General features: G+C 41.2%; 1 protein-coding gene across 1 annotated transcript in view; it reads right to left on the reverse strand.

The window, feature by feature from the left end:
• The window catches only part of IGSF11 (immunoglobulin superfamily member 11), a 175,036-nt gene extending 161,472 nt beyond the window's left edge, over positions 1-13,564 (reverse strand). The window contains exon 1 of the mRNA XM_081909442.1: positions 13,383-13,564. Within this exon, the coding sequence (XP_081765568.1) occupies positions 13,383-13,452 (70 nt within the window). The 5' untranslated portion in view covers positions 13,453-13,564. The remainder of the gene's footprint in view (positions 1-13,382) is intronic.
• Positions 13,565-13,869: the final 305 nt, after the last annotated feature.

Below are 13,869 nucleotides of genomic sequence, written 5' to 3' on the forward strand. Positions count from 1 at the left end.
AACTTAACACTACGTTTAAATCAACTTTGAGTGAGCTAGGCATGCCAGAACTCCTAACCAAGATCTTAAGCACTTTAGAGTACCAATGAAACAAGCAAGAGTAGCCTTTGCCAGCCTGGTGCCATCCAAATGCTTTGGACTATAATTCCCATTTGCTATGCTTGTTGGAAGTGATGGGAGCTGTAGACCAAAAAAAATTGGATGGTACCAGGTTGAAATGCAGCTGAAAGGTTTTGGGTGCTCTTTTCAAGAAACACAGCCTAAACCCAAAATAAGTGAACTTCAGAAATATGGCCCAAGAGAATGTGGGGGCACTATGAATCTTTGGGGGGGGGGGTCCTTCCATAAATAGTATTTGGCAGCATCTATGAATTTGGTTTTCCCCAAATTCTTATTACTCCAAGAAGAACAAAAGTCCTGAAGTAATATAGCCTGGTGTAATACCTTTTCTTTCAGTGGGTATACTCTAATATAAATGGTTTGAAGATCATGAAATCAACTACTGTACACATTACATTCATTTAAAAAAAAACCAGAAAGAGAATAATTAATGATGTGATCATCAATACTCCCTGGAAGTTAGAGAAATAAAAGATGCAATTATGAACCAGGACAGTGCAGGAAAGCAAAATGATCTTCCCACATTTGTCTGTACACAGAGCATTCTGGGAAAGCATTACACTCCAGATCTATTACTTCTTTCAGTTAATAAAACAGTACCAGAGGATTAAGGTGTCACAGGAAGAAGGGATGATGCAAACTTATGATCTGAGACTACAACTTGCAAAGATTTACTCAAATGTGCACTGTAATGCACCACTGCTCCATAAGACTGCTGTGAAAATTGCTCTCGGTGTACAAAATAAAATTAAGTTCCAACGTATGTTTTGTAGGCTTAATAAATGTTTGACCATACAGGCACCAGAGCAGGATGCTGCTGCTTGTGGGAATGTGAACAACTACAAACAAAGTGTTAACAACAACAAAACCACTCTCTCACTTATAGCAGATACTAAATCAGAGTACTGAATGTTAGCAGATATTTCAAAAGGTTGCTGGAACTTACAGTTCATTAAGCCCTATTTGGTTAAAACATAAAGTGCTTGAAATAGTAATCTAAGCTATAGTTTTAGATGTATTCAAAAATAAATTACATGGACAAACCAGCATTAAAACGTGGATGTTCATAACACATTGTACAGGAATGCAGCTTGGCCTCTTGGTTTTATATCCTTTCAAGCTCTGATTGAAAGGAGTTTCTATATCTTGTGGATGTGAGGGAATGGGGTGAATCCAAAAATGTGACAACTCTTTGTTATCTAAAGACTAGGAATAACCAAAAATATTATCAGATTTTGCCAAATGAAGGGTTTTTAGGTATTTGAGTGGAGGTTGGAAGTCCCAAGGTTCTTGGTCCCACCAGCTCTCAGCTACTGATTTCACCCTTGCAGTGCAATATAACAACAGCAGCCTAAAGAGATGACCACCAATTTGGGTTGGAGGTACAGTGGAACCTCGGGTTAAGAACTTAATTCGTTCTGGAGGTCCGTTCTTAACCTGAAACTGTTCTTAACCTGAGGTACCACTTTAGCTAATAGGGCCTCCCGCTGCCGCTGCGCCGCCAGAGCACACTTTCTGTTCACATCCTGAAGCAAAGTTCTTAACCCCAGGTACTATTTCTGGGTTAGCTGAATCTGTAACCTGAAGTGTCTGTAACCCGAGGTACCACTGTATTGGACGAAGGAGGGGGCTATCAATGGCTTCTGGCCATGATGGCTATGCTCTACCTCCACAGTTGGAGGCAGCAATGCTTCCAAAAACCAGTTGCTGGACGACATGGGAGGGGAGAGTACTCATGTGTTCATGTTTCACTCGCTGGTTTCCCACAGGCATCTGGGTGGCCACTGTGAGAACAGGAAGCTGGACTAGATGGGCCACTGGTGTGATCCAGCAGGCTATTCTTGTGTTCTTATAAGATAACAGTTTAGGCATATCATGAACCCATCATTAAAGTGTAAGAGTAGAAAGAAGCTGCATCTTAGAAAGGGTGCAAAACTACTGTCCTATAGCATGTTCCTAAGCATCTTTGCTCAAAAGTAAACCCCTCTTAGTTCCAAGGGACTTACTCCTTGTAAGTCTGTTTAGAGCTGCAACAGCTCTAGTCTGCAAAGTTATAAAACAAGTTATGGATAAACGAGGCTGGGACCTTTGTTCTACAACACATTTACTTGCAAGCGAATCCCATTGATTTCTCTGAAATTTACTTTGAAATAAGTACATTTAGGATTGCAGCCAAAGACTCTTGGATAAAAATAGCAAGGAGGCTGCACTCATACCAGTGCAAAAATAAAGAGTTCTACCAGCAACGTGCCAAAACAGAAGTGTATGGTTAAATATTACATATTCAGCACACAATAAAAAATTAATGAGCACAGGGGTATATACAAATGTTTTCTGCATTAGGATTTGGAGTAAGCTAATTTTATTTTATTGATCTGAAGAGGCAGGAAGCAATAGAGTCATAAAATAAAATGCCAATAATTATATCTAGAATAATTCTATATGTTTTCCTTAAAGGGATGTTCCCAGTTTGAAAACACTGACATGGAGTATTTCTCCACATCTGCCTGAACCACTTGGGTGTCACCAGTTCAAGTACCTCTAAGATCTACACCAAATAACAACTTTAAACTGCAGCAGGGGATCCAGATAGCACTACTGACCAAGTGCACAACCAGAATGTTGTATTTATAGCATCCACTTTGGACTCCACAACTCAATTTGTGCTTCATGAGGTACAAGGTATCCTGCAGCGCCTCTTCTTATCCAACACGTTAAAGCTGTTGCAGTAGGAAAATACAGATTATTCCAGAGCATAGAAGGTCAAAGGACTAAAACGTCAATTCCTATAAACACAGTAATCCCACAACGTCTCCCTTTATGGAAATGTTGATTTAACAAAGCAAGGGATCCAGGCAACACGAAGGCAGATTAAATCAAATGTGTATGGTAATGACAATTTGAAGAAGTTTAACACACACAAAGGATCTGATGTTGCAAAGATTTTGGCACATGTTTATCTTTCTGCTCCTATGCAATCTCACTGAAATATTACAGGAAGAAAGTCAAAGTCAAAAGTATGCAAAAGCTAGAAATGAAAGATACAAACTTCACTGCTTTTGAGCCACTCAAGGCAAGTCTTTACCTTATCATGGACTATTTACTACCAAATCTGTGCAGTGCCATAGCAGCAAGAGTAGAAAAAATAATATATTGTCAGAAATATGAACATAAAAGCAAAAGCAACAGGAAAAAAATCAGAAGTAATGGGGGTGGGGCAGAGACGTTTTCTCCCGATATAGGATGCAATCCTACCTAGGAGTGAGCACCACCGAATTCAATGTGGCTTGCTTCTGTGTATGTATGTCCAGTATTGCACTGCTTCATATTTAGATGGGCTCAGAATATCTCTTCATTTTGTCCATTATTTTAAAAGGATTTAAATTCCTCTCAACACTGAAAAGTCAATGACCAATGAAAATGAATGCTTAAAGCAAGAACCTAAGTATTTATTTATTTTTAGGATACATATTACACTACTCTGTGTCCAGGGCAGCTGTCTACCAGCTCCATCTGGTATGCAGGCTGAGATCCTACCTGCCCACGGACTGTCTCACCAGAGTGGTGCAAGCTCCTGCTATTTCCCGCTTAGTCTACTGCAATGCACTCTATGTGGTAACTCAGAAACTACAACTAATCCAGAATGCGGCAGCTAGAATGGTGACTGGCAATGGCCACCAAGACCATATAACACTGGTCCTAAGAGACCTACATTGGCTCTCAGTACGTTTCTGAGCACAACTCAAGGAATTGGTGCTGACCTTTAAAGTCCTAAACAACCTCGGCCCGGTATACATGAAGGAGCGTCTCCATCCCCATTTTCAATCCGGACACTGAGATCCAGCTCCGATGGCCTTCTGGTGGTTCCCTCACTGAAGAAATGAGGTTACAGGGAACCAAACAGAGTGCCTTCTCGGTAGTATCACCTGCCCTGTGGAACGCCCTCCCATCGGATGTCTAGGAAATAAACAACTATCGCCCTCCCATCAGATATCAAGGAAATAAACAACTTTCTGACTTTTAGAAGACACCTGAAGTCAGCTCTATATCGAGAAATAGTTAATGTCTGGTGTTTTACCATTTTTTCTATATGCTGTAAGCCACCCAGAATGGGTGGGGTATAAATAATAAAATATATTAAAGAAATAGCAGTGTTCAAGAGTTCCCGGAACAAACACATAGCACACGCACCCACGTCTTCAAAGCACCCATGTCTTCAATTCTAGCCCAAAATTCCTTTCAACATGTACACACACCACACACACACACACACACACACTTTAATACCTATATTTTATTTTATTTTTTAATTACAGTTTTATGTATATTCTTTTTAGTTGATTTATAGGTATTAGTTGTGTTTTATCTATAATTTTATTTGAACACTGCTTGGGGAGCCTTTTTAATCAAGTCGTATTGGGTAGTTCCATAGAAATGTCAACCTATAGACTCAATTTTCATTTTCATATGTAGTTAACATGTTCTATATAATTTCAAAGATAATTTCTCCACGTTTCATTAATTGGCAACTGTTTTTCAAAATGGCATTTTACAAGTGAGTAAAACAACCACATGCAAGAAGCGTCACATACAAGATGACCCAGAATTTCTCTGATTTTTCCCCCTAAAGTGCAGTTAAAGACCTCTCCAAGAAAACAGAGAACAAGCTAATGAGCCTTTAGTGTACTTATAGTTTTGCTGACAATAAATTTTATAGAATCATAGAATTGTGGAGTTGGAAGGAACCACAAGGGTCATCTAGTCCATTCCCTTGCAATGCAGGAATATGCAGGTGGCCTGTATGGGGATCAAACCCACTAAATCAGATTCAGACAGTAAAACCTATGCTGCTTGAGTGTGTTACATTTGTTACAAAAGCACATGCTTTTCCCCGCTCAACAAAATCCAAGAAAAGTTATTGAGGTTGCAAGAATGTTACATTAGTTACATATTTCAATACACAATAAAAAGGAAGTATTTAAACTACTACTTGATAATTTTTGTAGGAAAGATCAAGGCAGCTAACCAACTGTTTAATGGTAATTGATGCTCAATACTATTAGCTGAAACACAAAATATTATGTAAAGAAGCTTATAAATGTTACATTGGTCACCACAGAATGGTCAGCTTGCTTGTACTATCACATTTTCATGGGGGGAATATATAAAGCTAAAGTAGATACGAGAGATCACCAGCAGCTCTGAGGTATTTAACATAAATTGTGTTTAATAGCACAGTAAACAACTCTTCTCTACTGACTGAAAGTAAAACATATCATGAAAAAACAATAGTCCTTTGCACAGAACTAAGAAACTGTATTTCTCAGAAAGGAAGAACATGATGTTCCCATTTTCAGATTGCCACAATGATGAGCACCAGTGGTGATGCCCACACTGAACCACACCAGCTATGTTCATTCACTCATATATAGTTCTTACCTATAAACGAGCTCTCAAGAAAACATTTACCACTTTCCAATTTACAAAAGCAAATTACTACAGTAGAACCTCGACTTATGTACAGCTCTACTTACGTACGATTCCAGTAGTTGGTTACGTACCTTCAGTAGATGCTTTGACTTATGAACTTTCCGCTAGATACGAACACCCGGCCGGCTGCAGAGCAGCGCTGAGGCCTCTGCTGCCAGGGAGAGGGCCCCCATCCCACCTTCAAAGCTGTGGAAGAGGTGCCGCCTGCAAGAGGCACAGCAGGGCGCACTGCAGCCCCAAACCCCGCCAAGGAACTAACCCGAGAAAGTCCAGAGAAGAACCTGGCCTGGCAAGAAAAAAAAAGTGACCCTGGCCAAACTGAATCAGCTCTTTACTGACCCTTGCCCCACCCCCAGCTTGTAGCCAGGTAAGCCCACCCACCCTCAGTGCACGTAAGAAAAAAAATGTTAATTTTTTTCATCTACAATACTGTCTTATTTATTTTATAGTACAGTACATTGATTATTGCCTTTGTTTTATGGATCTATGGTCTCGTTAGTAAAATTTAGGGGGTGTTTTTCATTGTCAATTCACTTTTCCATTACTTTCTATGGAAAAGTGTACCTCTACTTATGTACATTTCTAGTAATGACCGGACCTCCGGAACAGATTATGCTTGTAAGTAGAGGTTCCACTGTACGTAAATACTTTGGAGCAACAATGCCAACAGAAATGTCAAACGCAACAACCTTATTGCTCTTCAAAGGCATGAGCAGGCATTTAAAAGCAAAGAAAGCTAGCTTATCACTCCGATGAACTCCAAATATGTTGTGTGTGCAATTCTCCTTGAAAGAAACTGTTTACAAGCACTCTTGAATACTGTATTTTAACAAGTATAATAGTAGGATCCTGAGAAATAGATGAGTCACCAGAAAAAGTCGCTAAATATCCCCTAAGGGGTACCAGGGGGAATATTGCTTATTTGCCATAAGATGTAAAATGTTCCCTAGTGGTTAAGACTTGGACCATGGAGCCAAGAATATGCCATCTACTCATTCTACTGCAAGCCCAAACTGCTGAGTACCCCTACTTCTGTTGCATAATATGGATGCAAGCTATTTTACCTCTCCTCCAAGAGACCTTGCAAACAGTACCCTGTGTTACAAAGATTTGAACATTTGTACTCTATACCACTAAAGGGACTGGGGCACAATGTAATCACCTTTTCTGCCAATCAGTGAGGAAAAGGCAATGCAAAGGAGATGGAATACTCTATAGCTCAGACAATGCATAGTACGTTTTGGCTGGCCTCATGTATCAGCCAATACATAAAATAAATTAAAGGCTGTCATTCCTACATAGCAGCTTTCAATGTAGACATTGCTGATCACCTGACAAGTCTAGTCAATTGCAACTCAACACTAGCCCAGATTAAAGTCACAATGTTGAACAAGTTCTCACATATGGATCATTCCACATCAAATCTCCTGGTGTCATGTGCTCTCACGACTCAGATTTTCTTCAAAAAAAAGTTTATGAGATAACCTCAAATTATTTTTTAAAGATTTTTTTTGGTCCAAAATTTGGCTCAGGAGAATTTTTTTTAAATTTTGATTTTCACATGATTTAGGCTAATGCAATTTCTGCGTCAGTTTTGAAAAAACCTCCTGTTTCACTTATTTTTCAACCAATTGGGTTTGTTTTCATATCAAAACAAAGCTAATTGTGGTCCCTTTCAAAATAAGGTATAAAAATGATATTAAGTGCCACAGAAAAGGGTCATCGACCATTCAAAGTCAGTTTTTGTCATTTTATTCCCAGTAGGTTCAATAAGCCATAGCACGCGAACCACAACTAGCAAGTTTCATACTTTTTTTGTAGAATGGGAACAACCTTGGTGGGATATTCACAGCAGAAAGAACCACAGGTGAACAGAGAAAATAAAGATCACTGGGAGGCCTGCTCAGAAACATTTCACGTAGACTGTACTGTATATCTTTTGAAAGCATATGTCACTGCTATGTATATCAAGCATATACTATGAGTAAATAAATAAAGTTTGTTTCAAAAATAAGTTTATTACAAAACAGCTGATATGGTATTTGAATGGAGTTTGTTTTTTTTATGACTGCTTCCCACATCCACCCCTCTGGAAGAGGCAAAGGAGATTTTTTTTTTAAAAAAAGTCCATACATTAACTACTCAGTACATACATTTGTTAAAAGCTAGATGGTGTCATACTCTCCAAGCAGTTGTGTCCTTTTGTCCAAACTGTCATTGCTTAACAGAGAACAGATCTAGACAGTCTCTACAGATGCACCAGAAGCCTAGATCTAGCATGCTGATTCTGCCGTCATTCTGAATGCATTGGTTTATAATTAGAAAATCTTGGACAAAAAAAACTGAGAACATGTAATTATTTTTGCTACTGATATAGGCATTGAGAGAGTGGCTTACACAGACAAAAGGAAGTATAAATCTGTTTTGCTGCACTGTGATGAATAACTGTTGAAAAGGCTTTGATACAAGTGAAGAGGGAAATGCTGCTTCCTTTTAAAATAGATGGTACAAATACCAACCAATGGACAATGCAATCCTGAAATCAATGCCAAGTCCCATCTATTTGAGTAAGACCTGCAGCACTTCGAGGCTCTGGTACACCATGTAAGCCTTCCAATGTCAAGATGAAAACTGTTCTGATTCTCACCATATTTAACAGTGCTTCCCTTCTGTCATTCAGCCTTTGCTGTTCTCTAGTTCAGAAATAGATCCATGACAGTCTACAGCTCTTGTCAGGAAGCTTTGGGTAACTTCCCTTCCTACAAGAAACAATAAAATTCTGTTCCATGGTGTCATGGGAGCGGTACAGTACTTCCCTCCCTGCTGTTGCTCCTTCTGTACAATATACTTTTAGTACAACAGTTTAGTACACAGTTGTTGTCCATTTACTGCCCTGCGTCCAGCAGCCTTCTTTAAAGGATGCCCTTCTGGGCACACTGAATTTCCCACCAGCGAATGAACTGTGCTTCGTACCTAGGGAAACTGTTGCATGTTCCGCTGCTCAAATAGCTGAGTCACTGGTACTGTAGTTGTCCTGTGCAATGCCTTCAAACAAGTTATTACTGATTGTCACCAAACTTGGATGGCCTTAAATTATGAATTTTAGACAAATTCATAAGGAAATGGCTACCAATGGCTACCAGTCATGATGATTACCCTTGAGGTTAGTCAAGAGGCTGCAACTAATGCAGAATGTGGTGGCTAGGCTGCTGCTGGCAGCAAACTACCTTCACTATATAGCACCTTGTTTGCATGATTTGCACTGGCTGCCAATCCATCACTGGGCTAAGTTTAAGGTTTTGGTACAAACATATAAAGTTCAGGGCTAGGTTACTTGAAATATCACCTTATCCCTTATATATCCAGTAGATAACTGCATTCTGAACCAGAGTTTTGCTCCAGCTTCCAAAAATATCAGAAGCCTGTTCCACAGTAACTTGGAGCAGGGCTTTCAGGGTGGCTGCCCCTTTGGAGGAACAGCATTCCTGTTTAAATACAACACATGTCCACTGTCTGTTCTTTTCTGGAGACGATTGAAGAATTTTTTTGTTTCAACAAGCTCATCTAGCAGGATGAAAAGATCTCTTTGCCTTGGGTCGTTTAATAATAATAATAATAATAATGAATTTTATTTATACAATACAAAATGAACACCCTTTTTTGTTTGGGATACTGTTTTAAAACTATGATCAGCTGCTTTTATGTTATATCTATAAAACACCTTGAGACACATGCAAAAGGTGATTAACAAATTCATAAATAATTATAATTATATTTACCAGCTTAAGTATCAGAGGCAATATGCCTCTGAATACAAGCTGCTGGGGATCATGAGTGGGAGATGAATACTGCCTTCATGCCTATGGAAACCCCTACTTGGTTGTGAGAAGAGGATGCTGGACTGGATCTTATGCTGGACTTATCCCACAGGGTCTGGGATGAGTGACACATCTGTCCTCCCTTACAAGTAATTCTTGGCTTTGAAGAACAATGTGTACTGAAGGTAGCTGTGCATATTCTGTGCAACCCCAGTGTTAAAACTCCACTTCCAGTGCCGATATTTAAAAAGTCTAAAGAACACATAACCTTACACGTTCTTTCCACTGGTCTCACTGCTCCATCATTTCAGGATTATTATTTTTATGCCATTATGGGAAAGTGTCCTTCTACAGTACAAAGCCAAATTAGAGTGCTCCCTACCCCATTTAATAATAATAATAATAATAATAATAATAATAATTTTTATTTATATCCCACCCTCCCCAGCCGAAGTCGGGCTCAGGGCGGCTAACAACAATAAAATAATGCAACATTCTAAAAACATTTCATTATAAAAATTAATTAAAATCAAATTGATGGCCACCATTAAGCAAAATTTACCCAAAAAAATGAAAACAAGAGAATGGCCATCCCCTTCACATCACCACCCATTATATGAGAACTGGATAAAAAATTCCAGGTCCTAGACTGGGACTTATGAGGACGTCACACTAATCATGCATGGTAGTTTGAGCACAATGCTTCTGTTTCTACAGAAATGCCTACCTTTCACTGGTCTACAGAGAGAGAAATCCTGTGACGACAGAAGAATTGTTTCTAATGCTTGGAAAGTTAGGAAAGAGCATGCAGTTCTGCAGGCAACCACCCACGCATTTCCTAAGAGTCAGGGGTAGCCAACATGGTGCACTTCAACTGGTGTTGGGACTACAACTCTAATCATAAATGACCACTTGGCTATGCTAACTGGAGTTGAAGGCAGTGGCAGTCCAACAAATTAAGGGTGTCTCTGGAGCTACCCTTGGCTCTCCTAAAACCATTTTTCAACGGATTCAACTGATGCTGAAGAGTCAAAGGCCAACCAGCGAAATAAATAAGTCTATGAAAGCTACTAGCCTCCTTACAAACTGAACATAATTGCAAATTGAAATCTCACTTTATTCACTAAGGCTAATCTGTGTAATGAGGAGGGGCACTTCCAACCCTAACACTGCCAGCCACATCACAAACATAGTTGGGCACCAGGAAGGAAGTGAACTAATGGAAGTGAAGCAGCCAATCCAATTCTGACAGTGGCATTTCATGTCTCATCACCTATGGCTCCCAGGCAAGTGCTTAAATACAAGGCTGTCGTGGACCAACTCACTTATCATTCTGTCCAATTTCAGAACAAGCCTTGGGCTGACAAATACATGCAGCACTTGCAAGGAGTGAACAGCTAAGGGTGCTCAAATAGCAAGGGGGACAAAATGGGATGAAATGGGTGGAAATGAAGCATTATACACACTGTGTACACACTATATACATTTAAAGCACATTTAAAACACATTCAATCCCACAAATAATTCTGGACAATGTAGTCTACTGCAAGCAGGATTACAATCCCGGTAATGCTTAACCAACTACAGGGCCCAGAATTATTTGAGGGAAATAATGTGTTTAGAATATGTTTTAAATGTATAGTGCGTGTACAGCCAGGAAAGCTCAGCAGAGGTTCAACATTAGACACACTTTTTCCAAGGCTGTAAAACCAAGCACAACTGTTTAAGGAAATCCCAAAACTGATAACAAGCACAAGGGAGTGCTGCAGACCCGAATTAAGGGAGCATTGGCAAAGGCACAAAACCAATTGCAGTGCAGCTGGTGGAGTTCTGCATCTGGATCATAGCAGCAGGGGTCTCAGTCCTTCACTCTCAAGCTTCAGCAGCACAACGGTCCCCTGCCAACGCACCACATGCTGTGGTAACCAAATCACATAATCCAAGAAGAAGAGGAGAAACTAGAGTCACAAATACCTTGCTTACTAAAATACCCACAATGTGATTTGAAAAACTACACCACAGTAAGATGCGTCTCTTCCTTTTAAATCACTAAAAGTATCAAGGAGTTGTAAAAGTTCAGCACTTCACACATAACTATGAGCATGGCGACTCTTACTTAATAGTTGCATGTAGTCAAACCAGCACAATAGCAAAACTGATCCCTGCATTCCTGTAAAGTTCTAAAAAGAAAAACAAACAATTCTTAACTCCCATCAGTAAACAGTTGGCATGAGATAGTGTTGAAATGTAGGTAACTCTGTGACTCCCAGTTCTTCCCTGCATTTGTAAACTGCACAACAGTAAGTATTACACTCTGATCCTAAGCATGATCACCTGCAAGAAACTCCCATTCGAATCATTTAGTTGCTTCCAAGAATGTTTAGAGTTCAATCCATGCACAGTTCAACTCTATGGAAATGATACTTCCTATCCAAAGTGAAACGCATCGTTTTGTCACACACAAATGTTAATATTGCTAAAACAAATCTGTTAGCACATCTTAGTGAGGTATTCATGATTCACATTTCTGACCCCAATGACTTCAACTGTGTTAAAAAAAAATAGAACAAACGGTCAGAGACACTTAATCTTTTCTATCTCATCAGAGTACAAGAATTGCTACCCATAATTAACAGACCAAAACTTATTTTTTTAAGTTTTAAGACACTAGGATTAGAATATCCAAGTACTTACAGTTGAAACAGATTACACAGAAATAGTTACTCTACTATCGTATAAAAACTGTTTTTGAATGTGTGTTTCAAAGACTATTTTGTTGTACTAAAACAGAAACAATTAGCATAAAAGCAGTAAATAATCTGGATAAACTATCAAATCAGATCAAATGCAGGTATCCTGGGCTGCAGTCTTATTTGAGAATAACCCCAAGTGAACTTAAATTCTATAGCATGTTGGTTTGGGCTGCCTGAGAGGGCTTTATACACTTTTCAGTGCTCCTGTCCTTCTGAACAAGAAAGTTCTCCTAAAACAAACTTCCCCGCATGCTTTCAGAAGAACCAGTGTTCAAGTCAATACCTTGGAAATTAAAGGAACTTCACCACAGTGAAGTCCAGCATTAAGAAGGTAGCACTAAAAATGAAGTATCTGAACTGTAGAATAATGAAGTGACTAAGGCTGTGGGGAGCATTGCTTGGTTTTTAAAGATTACTGCATGTTCTATACAACTGGGAAAGTGGACCTCTGGATCATAACCCCCCTTTTAAAAAAAGAGACACAGTAAAACTACGCTTTAATATTAAATACTGTTATTTTGACTGTGTGTGTTTCACAAAGAACACTATTTTGTACATAAACAACCAGCCCAACACGCTTCTTAAAACGAAACAGAAAACACACCCTATCCACGCCGGGTGGAAATAAGCTCTCAGCCAACCTTTATACCTCTGCATCACAAAAAGAGGAGAAGAAGAGAAACATTACAGGAGAAAGTAACGGCTTTCCCAGCTCCTTATAATAAAACCACTTCTACAGCTACAGTCCCTTGAAAGGTCGCTGGATCAGAGCGGACTTTCTCTCTCTCTCTCACACACACACACACACACTCACTCACATAAAACCCCTTTTAAAATCCGTATACATTATTCTCCCTTTCAACGCTCTGCAGAGGAGAAACAGGCGAGGCAAGGGGAGCGGTTCTGATTATTCTGCAAAAGCACCGAGGCGCTTAAGGCGGCACTGCTAAGGAGGACGAAACCCTCCTCGCACACTTACTCCTCACTCTCCGGGACTTTACAGCAACTTGCTTGGTTCAGCAAAATAAAAAAGCCGCCTTCCCCGAGAAGCGCCCGGCTCCTGGGCTGGGGCTCCTGACGCCGCCGCTCCGCCCGACCCCCGCAGCACCGAAGTTGCGAGTTCGAATCCGGCGCAGGGAAGGGAGGAAGGAGGCTGCACGCTTTTCTTCAACCCCCGCCCCGTCCAGGCACCCCCGCTTACCTCTCAGAGACAGCAGCGCCGCCAAAGGGGCCACCCAAAGCCCCCAGCCCGACGAGCCCTTGCAAGTCATGCCGGGCGCGGGGAGAGCAGCTGGCGAGGGCACCTCGGTCAGCGGCCGACGGCGCTTCCTCGGCTGGCAGGCAGCTCGCCTAGCGGGCGCCCCCCGAGGGGCTCCAGGTGCCTCGCCGCTCCGCAGCCCGGCCAAGCGGAGCTCCGAGCCGGGGCGGCTCCCGCTGCAGCAGCGAGCCGCTCCGGCTCCTCCCGCTGCAGCAGCTGCCGCCGCTGTCCCGGGACCGCCCGCCCGCCCGCCCGCTCTCGCACCACCGCCTGCTCCCCGGGAGGCTCTGGCGCTCCGGAGCCCCGGCAGCCCGGGGACGCAGCCAGGCTCGCAGCCGGCCCGAGAGCGCAGCCTGGCGGCCCCGCCGAGCTCCTGCGGCGCCGGAGGACGACGACGAGGAGGCGACGGTGGTGGAGGAGGAGGAGGAGG

The sequence above is a fragment of the Podarcis melisellensis genome (assembly GCF_964234715.1).
Source record: "Podarcis melisellensis genome assembly, chromosome: 4".
NCBI classification, from domain to species: Eukaryota; Metazoa; Chordata; class Lepidosauria; order Squamata; family Lacertidae; genus Podarcis; species Podarcis melisellensis.